Genomic DNA, 12,620 nt, shown 5'->3' with positions numbered 1-12,620 from the left:
ACATTGTCACCTATGTTAGAGTATATTGACATAGGAGTCAAGTGAAGACACTTGATTGTAGGTCATGCTCATCGTTTAAGCTCAAAATGGGGTTGCCATTTTTCGTTTAAGCATTTTGATGTATTCTCATCTTGTTGAGTTACTTTGACCCATGTCTTGGGGTAAAGCTTCTCTAAGATGGAATGACATACCTTTGGTGGTGGTGTTGATCTTGATCATGTAGTTGAACTTGTGTAGGGTGCTCAAAGTTGGTGTAGTTCATCAAGAGTTGGGAGCACCACTTGTAGTTGAAGTTCATCTACCTACATGGGCCAGTCTTGGAAGGAAGAGCACTTGTGTATCCAAAATGACAATCATGAAATTTGATGTAAAGAAATTGTCAAAGGATATATAGAAAGGATTTGTGCTTCATTGTCTTCAACCACCATTTTGTAGAGACTTGGAGATGTAGAGATTGCTTTGAATTTGATTGAGTTGCAATCTCATAGAGTTGGGCTTATCCAAGTACCTACAAGGGTTAGATAGCATGCAAGTGTACAAGTATATCCAAGACATATGATCATCATCATAAGAGAAATATCAAGGATTAGTCATAGAAAGGTTCATGCCTTGCATGCATCTAAATGAAATTTCTACTCCAAGTTTGAGGCATCGATGATGTTCAATTCACCTCTCAAATGGCAAAACACTTTCTCATCAAGTGGTTAGGTGAATATATCCGCCAATTGCTTATCAGTACGAACATGCTTAAGTTTGGTATCTTCCTTAGCAACATGATCTCGAATGAAATGATGACGAACTTCAATATGCTTAGTTCGAGAATGTTGCACGGGATTATGAGCAATCTTAATAGCACTCTCATTGTCACAAAGCAATGGAACATGTTTCACATATATCCCATAATCTTTAAGAGTTTGGGTCATCCAAAGTAATTGACCACAACATGAACTGGTGGCAATGTATTCCGCTTCGGCGGTGGATAAGGATACCGAGTTTTTTTTCTTGGAGGACCAAGACACAAGAGATATACCAAGAAATTGACAAGTACCCGAAGTGGACTTTCTATCAACCTTGTCACCGGCATAGTCCGAGTCGGAGTAGCCAACAAGATCAAAAGAAGACCTCTTAGGATACCAAATGCCAAAATTTGGTGTATGAATTAAGTATCTCACTATCCTTTTCACGGCTTTAAGATGACATTCTTTGGGGGCCGCTTGATATCGTGCACACATGCACACACTTGGCATGATATCAGGACAGGAGGCACATAGATATAACAATGAACCAGTCATAGAGTGGTAAACCTTTTGGTCAACTGGTTCGCCATCCTTAGTCAAGTCAAGATGTCCACTAGTAGGCATGGGGGTACTCATACCTTTGCATTCTTGCATGTTAAACTTCTTGAATAAGTCCTTGGTGTGCTTTGTTTGAGAGATAAAGGTTCCCTCCTTAGTTTGCTTGATTTGCAAACCAAGAAAGAACTTGAGTTCACTCATCATAGACATCTCAAACTTCTCCGACATTAGCTTTCCAAACTTTTCACTAAAATGAGGGTTAGTTGAACCAAATATGATATCATCAACATAAATTTGGCACACAAATAATTCTCCATTAACCCTTTTAGTAAAGAGAGTAAAATCAATTTTACCAATTTCAAAGCCTATTTCAATAAGAAATTTAGTCAAGCATTTATACCAAGCTCTAGGAGCTTGTTTAAGACCATAAAGAGCTTTGTGGAGTTTGTAAACATGGTCGGGTTTCTTGGGATTAACAAAGTCGGGAGGTTGTTTAACATAAACTTCCTCCTCAATTTCACCATTAAGAAAAACACTTTTGATGTCCATTTGATATAGGGTGATGTCATGATGATTGGCATAAGCAAGTAAGATGTGAATGGACTCAAGTCTAGCAACGGGGGGGGCATATGTCTCACCGTAGTCCATACCTTCGACTTGAGTGTAGCCTTCAGCAACGAGACAAGCATTGTTGCATACAACTTTTCCATCTTCATCTTGCTTGTTCCGAAACACCCATTTGGTCCTAATGACATTGTGCTTCTCATCGGTCTTTTCAACCAACGTCCACACTTGGTTCCTCTCAAAGTTGTGTAGCTATTCGTGCATGGCATTTATCCAATCCGAATCTTCCAATGCTTATTCAACCTTCATAGGTTCAATGCTAGAAATGAATGAGTAATGTTCACAAAAATTAGCCAAATGAGCTTTAGAGCGAATAATTCTCCCGGTTTGAATATCATCAAAGATTTGTTCGACGGTATGATCTCTTGAGACTCTTGCTCGAACTCGTGAGAGCTTTTGTTTGGGTCGGGTGGAACATCCTCTTCATTGTCTTGTTCTTCCTCTTGTCTTTCTTTGTTGTTGTTGGCGTTGTTGTTCTCCCGTGGAGATGGAGAAGGAGGTCGTCGAGGTTCATCTTGTTGTACATCCTTGTTTTCATCGTCTTGATGTGTCCCACTCGTGGATGCTTCCAAGGCAACTTGTGGTTCACCTTGGCGTGAAGTTCAGGCTTCCACTTGGATGGACGACGTACTCTCCTTCACCTCCATTGGGAAAATCTTGCCAATACACAAGTCTTGGATTGCTTCTGAAGGATCTTTGTCACCTACATCAATTGGCAGTTGCTCTACTTGCGAGCTGTTAGATTCATCAAACTTCACATCTACCATCTCTTCAACCTTTCAACTAAAATTGTTGTAGACATGGTAAGCGTGAGAGTTTGAGCCATAACCTAGTATGAAACCTTCATGAGATTTAGGAGAAAATTTCGAACGACGATGCTTATCAAGAATGTAGCACTTTGAGCCGAATACCCGAAAGTGTCCAACTTGGGGTTTGTTACCGGTGAGAAGCTCGTACGTCGTCTTGCCGAGTAGCTTGTGAAGATATAGACAATTCGTTGCATGACAAGCTGTCTCAACCGCTTCCATCCAAAAGTGTTTTGGCGTCTTGTACTCATCAAGCATCGTTCTCTCCATTTTGACGAGCGTCCGGTTCTTCCTCTCAACAACTCCATTTTGTGGAGATGTGTACGTAGCCGAGAACTCATGTGAAATCCCTTCTTCGTCAAGAAAGGTGTCCACATTGGAGTTCTTGAACTCCGTTCCATTGTCGCTACGAACCTTCTTGATCTTCACTTCAAATTGGTTTTGGGCCTTCCTAGCAAAGTTATTGAAGATCTTTTGGACATGTGATTTATCATCAAGAAAGAACACCCACATAAATCTTGAAAAATCATCAACAATGACCAGTCCAAACGAGTTACCACCAAGACTCTTGTAGGCATTGGGACCGAAAAGATCCATATGAAGTAGCTCGAGCGGTCTCCTTGTGGTCATGGTGTTCTTCACGGGGTGGCTTCCTCCAACCTGTTTTCCTGCTTGACAAGCACTGCAAAGTCTATCCTTGTCAAATATAACATCTTTAACACCAAGGATATGATCACCTTTAATAAGCTTGTCAAGATTTCGCATGCCCACATGGCCTAACCGTCTATGCCACAACTAGCCTTTAGAGGATTTAGCAATTATGCAAGTTCTAGGTTGAGCCTTTTTAGTGAAATCAACAATGTATAGATCACCTCTACGTATGCCGGTAAAGACCTTTTTATGATTATCTCTTCGAAACACTTGGCAATCTACTTTGGTAAATAGGACATTGAATCCAAAGTCAGCTAGTCTAGATACAGAAAGTAAATTATAGATAAGAGATTCAACGAGCATAACATTTTGTATGGAGCTGTCATGTGAGATGGCCACCTTACCAAGGCCAACCACCTTACCCTTTGAGTTATCACCAAAGGTGACATACTTTCGAGGGTCGTCATTTTCAGCAAGCTCACGAAACATATCCTTGTCTCAGGTCATGTGATCGGTACACCCACTATTAAGAACCCATTCCATTCCTCCAGCCATGTAGCTGCAAAGGTTAGCCATAAGACCAAAGTGTCTCATAGACTCATCAAGATCAAAGTCATTATCATCGTCCTCATCATAGTATCCATGTTCAACATCGTCTTGCAAATGATCATTTCCTAGAGAGAGTGATTCATTAGATATATGATTTTGACAATGTTCATCTCTATGAATTCTAATAGCTTCGGAAATGATATTGCTAATGATTCCAACATCTCCTTTGGCACACATAAGGTCACGAAGCTCAAATAAACAATCTCAAAACTTAGGATCATTGGGATTCATATTATTCAAAGCAATAGACTTGTGAAGAATCTCATCTAATTTTTTCCAGGAATAATCCGGAAATCATTCCTCAAGAAATCTCCATATAGTACAAGCACAATCAAGAGTTGGAAAGTGACTAAACAAATTTCTAGGCAAACCTCTAGTGATAAGATTGATAGTTCTAAGATTGCGAATCATGTCAAGAGACTCATCAGGGGTAGGATGCAAGGGGTTAACAAGGGGTTCACAAGGAGTAGTAATGTACTTGTTCAAGTGATATTCATGAAAAATTTCAAGCATCTCATTTTTCCACTCACTATAAAACTCTCCATCAAGCATAGGCACTCTACGTCTAATACTCCCAATTGTAGACTAATCCACCTTCCTCCAATGGTGATTAAACCAAAGCAATGGAGACCAAATCTCTGATACCGATTGAAAGGATCGAGAAGAGGTGTCTAGAGGGGGGTGATTAGACCCTCAACAAATAAAGATAAAGTTTTTAAGTTTTTCAAGTTGAGGTTGGAAATTAGCACAATTTCAAGCATTCACAATACAATTCAAGCAAGCATGCAAAGAGTATATGAGCAGCGGAAAGTAAAGCATGTAACTTGCAAGAAAGTAAAGGGATGAGATTGGATGTGCAAACGCAATTGGAGACACGGAGATTTTTGGCGTGGTTCCGATAGGTGGTGCTATCGTACATCCACGTTGGTGGAGACTTCAACCCACGAAGGGTAATGGTTGCGTGAGTCCACGGAGGGCTCCACCCATGAAGCGTCCACGAAGAAGCAACCTTGTCTATCCCACCATGGCCATCGCCCACGAAGGACTTGCCTCACTTGGGTAGATCTTCACGAAGTAGGCGATCTCCTTGCCCTTACAAACTCCTTGGTTCAACTCCACAATCTTGACAGAGGCTCCCAAGTGACACCTAACCAATCTAGGAGACACCACTCTCAAAAAGGTAATAGATGGTGTGTTGATGATGAACTCCTTGCTCTTGTGCTTCAAATGATAGTCTCCCCAACACTCAACTGTCTCTCACAGATTTGGCTATGGTGGAAAGATGATTTGAGTGGAAAGCAACTTGGGGAAGGCTAGAGATCAGGATTCTTGTGGTTGGAATGGAATGTCTTGGTCTCAACACATGAGTAGGTGGTTCTCTCTCAGAAAATGAATATTGGAAGTGTAGGAACGTTTTGATGGCTATCTCCACGAATGAAGAGTCGGTGGAGGGGTATATATAACCTCCACATAAAATCTAGCCGTTACACACAGATTCCCAAACTCGGTGAGACCGAATGGTGAAACTCGGTCAGACCGATTCAGGTCAAAATGTGAACATTAGAGTTTTCGGTAGGACTGACAAGGTCAACTCGGTGGGACTGATGTGCTAGATTTAGGGTAAAACCTCAACTCGGTTTGACCGATTATCCAAACTCGGTGAGACCAATTTTGGTAATAAGCAAACAGAGAATTGGTCAAGCAAACTCGGTGGGACCAATTGCATATTCTGGTGGGACCGAAATTATTGCAATAGACAACAGAGAGTTTGCAAGCCCATCTCGGTGAGACCTATATCCCATCAGTGAGACCGAACTGATTAGGGTTTGGCAGTGGCTATGTGAAATGAACTCGGTGAAGCCGGATAGATCAAATCGATGGGGCCGAGTTTGACTTTAGGTTTAGGACATATGTGGATATGAGAAAGTAGCTGAGGGCTTTGGAGCATATCACTAAGCACTTTGAGCAAGCAAGCCATTAAGCAACACCTCATCCCCTTTTAATAGTATTGGCTTTCCTATGGAACCAATGTGATCTTGGATCACTAAAATGAAAATGCAGAGTCTTGAGCTCTTGCTAATGTTTGTCCTTAGCATCTTGAAGGGGTTACACATCCTATTGTCCATGCCACTCCAATGTTGAACTTATCTGAAATATACTAGATGAAAATATTAGTCCAACAAGAGATATGTTGACATTAATTACCAAAATCACCCAGAGAGCACTTGTGCTTTCAATAGGCTGCATGCACTGGGAGTGAAAGAACTGCCCTTCTGCTTGGCAAGGGCAGTATAAGGGCCATGTTAGGGCTTGCACTATCATACTTGAGGCCGTGGCCTCACAAGATCTTTAGATCTGGCACTCTTTCTTCGGCAAGGCCGAATTGCACAATGATATCAACGTGCTTCAACGCTCGCCGGTCTTTGCAAGGCTTACCGAAGGCAACAACCTGCCGGTGAATGTTACCATCAACGGCCACAACTACGACAAAGGATACTACCTAGATGACGGTATTTATCCTCAGTGGACAAGTATTGCGAAGACAATTCCCAACCCTATCAGAGAGAAGAGGAAAAGATTTTCCCAAGAGCAAGAGATTGCTAAGAAGGACGCCGAGCGTGCCTTTGGTGTTCTGCAATCTCGATGGGGCATCGTGCGGTATCCTGCTAGGACTTGGAGTACCAAGAAGTCGTGGGAGGTGATGACTGCTGGTGTGATCATGCACAATATGATCGTACAGGATGAGCATACGGAACATATCTACGATCAAGAGTTTCAGTTTCAGCGTGAGAATGTTGTGCCTAAGCATGGAGGAGCGGCAACGTTTGAACAGTTCACCCAATTTCACCATGAAAAAAGTGGTTGAAAAACTCACGTGCAGCTGCAAAATGATTTGGTTGAGTATATGTTGGCTTACGTTGGCAACCAATAGATGTACTCCCTCCATCCGAAAAAACTTGTCCTAGATACATCTATTTGAGGGACAAACTTTTCAGGACGGAGAGAGTATCTTTTTTTTAAATGTATTTGAGACAATTTAATTTTTATTTGGCTTGTAAACTATGCTAAATTTATTTGGTTGTGAAAGTATGCTCTATTTGGTTGTGAGAAATTGTGCTATTTTTTTTTTTGCTTGTGAAACTATGCAAAATGTGTGCATATTTATTTAAAAATGATGGTCAGTCAGCCACACCGACAAATATAAGTCAACGCGTTAGGCATACTGCCGACCTAAATCAAAAAGTGCGGACGCCGAGCAGGTGGCCAACCTAAACGGACAAAAAAACAAACAAAATCATCGTCCGTTTGGATCGACCGTTGAAGTTGCTCTTATGGGCAACAAATACACCGTCTGTGAATGCCCTAATAAAACTCTTAAAACCCCGTGGCCCACACGAAGAAGGGCCAACACATTTTTTTTCAAGCCAAAACGCCATAAAAGCACACGAATACTCAAACCCGGAAACTCCTCCCCTCTCGTTCCATCCCCAACGGTCGACCCAATAACCCACCATGGCCGCCGCCGCCGCCCGCACCGGCCTCCCACCGGCGGATCACGATCCGCTCGAGGGGGCAGAATCGGAGTCGGAGGAGGAGGTGGAGAGCGGCGAGGAGCGAGGCGCTGATGGGTCGGAGGCTGAGACCCTCGCCGACCTCTACGGCCCCGACGCGGGGTCCGACGAGGACCCCTCCTTCGACCCCGCCGCCGACAAGCGGGCGGTGGGGGAGGCCGCGCTGTGGTCCGGGATGGCCCGGCTGTCCATCTCCGCGCGCAAGGGCAGGTTCGCGCCTGGTTTCCCTTCTCCTCTCGATTTGGCCCGGTTTCTATGATCGCCACAACGTACACGGAAATATATTCTCACGATCTTCGCGATTCGTTCTGCGTTTGTTGGCCTGGGTCTTCGAGTTCATTTTTTTTTGCATCGAAATTTTGCTTCTTGGTGGAGATCAGGATTCTTTGTGAATTTTGAAATTTCAGGAAAGGACCCGTGGCACTAGAGATGGGAAATGAGGATATTGATCTTTTGGCGATGGTGGACAAGCTGATGCACGGTGAGCTCCCTAGTCTTATTTTCTGCTACATTATGTGCCCTTGCAACTTACGTGTACAAACTGGAAACGGAACGGTCTTATAAGTTCGACATGAGCAATGTGTACCGACTTGTCAGAAAGGGAATTGGGAGAAGATATTTGAGTTGTAACATTCTGTAGGAAAACTAGGATACACATCATATTGACTTATTGAGGCTGTACCAAGATGAACATAACTGTTAATTTCTTATGTCCTTACGAACATAACTGTTAGTTTGATGATATTTGTACTGTTGTGAAATGTAGATGGCCAGTTGGAGAAATTGAAGGTTTATGAATGCAAAGCATACCTGAGGATTCACAAGTTGAGATTGGGAGGCAAGAAAGAAGAGCTTCTAAATCGTATCAGGGATCACATTGAGTATGAACTACACCCCTTATGTTATCTCTTAAATAAATTTGTTATAAGTGAGCTATTGTCTTTGCTTAGTTATTTCCTATGTCCATTGATGTACTTAAAAATTTCTTGTGATTCGTAAACATTCAGGGTCAAATTGTTTGGAGATGTGAAGTATCCAGTGTCAAGCTTTGTTCTGAACTGTAAAGGTGAGAAAAAAAGGCTATTTCTAATTTAGCACAAAACATGGCTCATGTATGAGAATTAATTTCAACAAATCCCTAGACTTATTTAATAAGACTAGTCTTGTCACTTGGAAGATGACCTTCTTAGCTCTAGAATTAATTTCAACAAACCAATTTTCATGTACTACTTCGAAATTAAACACAATAATGCTCACAGTATCAGAACTTTTCTTCCCTGGCTATGCCATTTAAGTGCTACTTTTGTCAGTCTTATGTAGCAATTTTTTATTGTAGGTGATGCATGCAAAGGTGATGTGGTGATGTTTGAGCAAAATATTTACAGAAGGTAATACACATCAAGCAGATATTTTGTATTTGCTCTAGTGATGGGCGTGATGTTTGAGTATCGCTGTAGGAAAAAGGGAGATCCTCGTGGAATCAAGGGTCGTCTATGCGGTCAGAGGACAAATGCTGGTAGAATAATCAAAGAAAGCTATGGCACTGCAAAGCAACAGCATACATTCACTGTGAGTTCTGGCGTTGAGCTATAATATTGTAAGGAAATCATCTTCATATACTGTTTTTAACCATCAGCAACGTAGGTTGAGATTTTCTGGAGTAAAGGGTACAAACCATGGCCTCCCCTTCATCCTCTCCTCATAAAGGGAAGAAATCTTTACAAGGATAAGACCATGAGACAGGTTTGCCCTCTAGTAAGGTTCATTTTCAGTGGGAAAGAGGACCTTACAATTAAACTGGTACTGATAGAGTTTCTACCTTCATAGCCATGGCCTGATGAAAAGGAAAGAAGCAGAGTCCTGGAAGAAAAACATGCAAGAGGGTTCCAGGCACGTAAGTCAAGGGACGTCAGGATTCATGAGAAAGAGATTGACAAGATGAGGAGATTTAATAGGTACGCCTCTAATACTACGACATGATATGGTATTGATAATCATAATGTAACTCCCTGGTGTCTGGGAAAAATAATTTAATTTTTTGTGTGATTTGTTTGCATTTTGGCTACTTGCAGTGTCTGAAATACCTGTAGTACCGTATCACCCACCTAAGGGCTAAAGTGGTAAAGTATTTTATTTTTAAAACTAGGGAAAAGTGTACAGTTTTCAGATCATCTTGTCCTAAGTTTGGAATTTGTAGCAAGCCCAAACCTCTTTATACTTTATAGGAAGTATTTGAACAGTAGAATCAGCTTATGATTTGAAAGAAGCAAGTAAAGAAATGACACACTTTTGAGATTCTGCTCGAGAAGGTAGCTACGTCCGTGCTGACTGCATATGATTGATTTGGAAGTCAAACTTATTGGATTTTTGGAGGTCTCAGCTATTGATTATGACTAAATAGTTAGATAAAGTTAACTCTAGAGTGTTTGAAAATAAGTAGTACTGCATATGATTGATTTGGAAGTCAAACTTATTGGATTTTTGGAGGTCTCAGCTATTGATTATGACTAAATAGTTAGATAAAGTTAACTCTAGAGTGTTTGAAAATAAGTAGTACTACATGACAATGACAAAATATTACATAGAAAATTACCTACACAAATGTTTGAGTCCTTTATATGTTTGCAGGTTTCATGTAAAAAATATATAATTTTCACACCATGTGTAAAAGAGAAAAGTATGTATAATGATATTTTCCATGAAAATTTATAAGCATATAAAGTGCTCAGACATTTACATGCGTATGTCTACTTGGAACTTTTTGACATGGAAAAATAGATTTCTTTTACCCGGGTGCACCTTCGAATTACCCACTGCCTTGCGGGTTCGACTGAAAACTGAATAGACTACAATTCTTTAACCTAGTAGAACATGAACTGGACCTCTATAGTATAACTCTCTCATCAATAGGAATTACCACACCAGCCTGAGTCTATCTTTCGTTGAAGATCTGCTTCGACCCTAAGTATGTTTGGTTTCCTCCTGCACTGTCTCAACTCCTGGACTTGGCTGCAGCAGTAGTGAGGAGCCCTCATGACAGTTGTGTGTCTGGCCACAAATATCATTGATGTTATGATTTTCAAATGTTGTTTTGGGGAACAGGCTTAAAGACAACAAGAGCAAAGGGAAAGAGAACATGAATCAAATATCATCTCAAACCGTTGTTCCACAACAGAAGGTTGTGTCCACGGATACTGTTGATCAAAGGTATTTCTGAATCTTATCAGTCTATCCTATTATTACATGAAAGCTCGATATTGATTGCTTACTATTGGATGTTGGGAATTTTGTGCATATAAATATATTTTTTGCTTTATTGTTCCTAATGTAAGCTTTTAACCTATTAGATTCAACGAAGGGAGGAGTGATTCCCTCCAACAAGGTGAACCTGGAAATGCAAGGCAGCAGCAGATATCTTCAAAACAAAATCCTGCAGTTCATTTGTTTCATCAGCAGTTCCTCTATCAGGGTCCTTCCATCCAACATGGCAACCCAGAGAAAACAAGGCAGCAGCAAATACTGTCAAGGCCCACCACTTCAGAGCAAATTTTCAAGCACCCAACGCAACACGACAATCATAGGCCTACTCCTGCACAGCAAATGTTCAAGAACCCACAGGAACACAATAATCATCAGCAGCAGCAAAATAAAGTGCTTCCGCAGGAGGGTTCAACAAAAACTGTCAGCATACTTGGCCGGGCCCCTTGCCTTCATTATGGAGGATCAGGAAATGCAGTTCAACAGCAGAAATTATCAAAGCCAACTCCTATGGAGCAGATCAGAAACCAGTCACAGCCCCTCAAACATGAGCACCAGAATTTAGTGCTTCCACAGGAGGATGCAAAGAAGGGAACCAACAGAGTGCATTCCATTGATCATGGCAAGGCCCCTTGCCTTCAGTATGCGGAACCAGGGAACGCAATGCAGCAGCAATCATCAAGGCCAGCACTTCCACAGCAGATCAAAAATCCACCACAGCCCCCGAAACATCAACACACTGAAGTGCTTCGGCAGGAGGATGGAAATAGAACTTACAGAGTAGAGCCCATTGATCGTCGGAATAACAATTACCATAACATAACGTATGACGAATCAGCATTCCAGCATCGTGGGACTCAGCATGCAAAGACACACCAGCATGGCTCCAACGGCCATCCACATGCTCACGGTGATAGCCAATGGCATCAACCTCTCAGGCCTAGAATTCAGGATTTCTCTTCAAGAAACCAAGAAGGGGATTATCGCGATCATAGGCAAACGGCTCGAGAGCAGTACAATCCTCAAGAGGGGCATCATCACAATCAGCATGGTCACGGGCAAATGATTCAGGAGCAGTATCAGCCCCAAAAGATCCATCATCAGAATGGGCACGATACCTGGAGAATAAACCACAACCAGTATCATCCCCAGGAGAACCATCATCAGAATGGGCATGATAGCTGGAGAATGAACCACAACCAGTATCATCCCCAGGAGAACCATCATCAGAATTACCGGTACGCCCAGCAGTTTCCAGCACCGAAGATGTGCCGCTACTACCAACAAGGGTTGCGGTGCCCCTATGAGGGAAACTGCAAGTTTTCCCATGGCAGCTGAAGGGCAGCAGTTCTTTGTGCAGTCACTTGAGAATTTGAAGGTGACAGCTCCCATTTTGTCAGTCAACTTGTGTTGGCAAGCAAGGCTACACGTTTTTTGCTTCTTTCTTTGGTTTGTCACGCTCTTTTATCAGATGAATGATGGATTATGGTTTATAAGAGGATTTTGGTTCATAATTATGGTTTATAAATAGATTTTCCACGAGAACCTCCATGCAATATAGTCTTGGAGATTAGAAGATATATTTGGCTGCAATATACCTTGTCAGTTCTTTTAACAATTTGTAGCAACTAATAAGTTTGTAGCATTACAAGCTGAAAAAAAACTGGATTTTGATCCGTAGCATCCCAACCAGCTCCTCCCGTTTCTCGTGTACTAGAAGCTGGGGTGCGCCTCTTGGGCGGTCATGTACCTGTTCATGTGCATTAACAATTTAGTCTGAACCCCTTACCTGCTTATCAAATAAC

General features: G+C 41.8%; 1 protein-coding gene across 1 annotated transcript; it reads left to right on the top strand.

Moving 5' to 3' along the window:
- The first annotated feature begins 7,435 nt into the window (after nucleotides 1-7,435).
- LOC123110552 (zinc finger CCCH domain-containing protein 62) lies at nucleotides 7,436-12,393 on the top strand. Its single transcript, XM_044531103.1, has 10 exons — nucleotides 7,436-7,767; nucleotides 7,965-8,038; nucleotides 8,324-8,438; nucleotides 8,565-8,623; nucleotides 8,894-8,945; nucleotides 9,015-9,126; nucleotides 9,202-9,300; nucleotides 9,385-9,512; nucleotides 10,660-10,764; nucleotides 10,905-12,393. Exons 1-10 carry the CDS (start codon nucleotides 7,499-7,501, stop codon nucleotides 12,151-12,153), a joined length of 2,262 nt encoding a protein of 753 aa, XP_044387038.1. The 5' UTR covers nucleotides 7,436-7,498; the 3' UTR covers nucleotides 12,154-12,393.
- The last annotated feature ends 227 nt before the right edge of the window (nucleotides 12,394-12,620 follow it).

This window comes from Triticum aestivum, chromosome 5B, assembly GCF_018294505.1.
Source record: "Triticum aestivum cultivar Chinese Spring chromosome 5B, IWGSC CS RefSeq v2.1, whole genome shotgun sequence".
Classification (NCBI taxonomy): domain Eukaryota; kingdom Viridiplantae; phylum Streptophyta; class Magnoliopsida; order Poales; family Poaceae; genus Triticum; species Triticum aestivum.
This window is presented reverse-complemented; position numbering and strand designations above follow the sequence as displayed.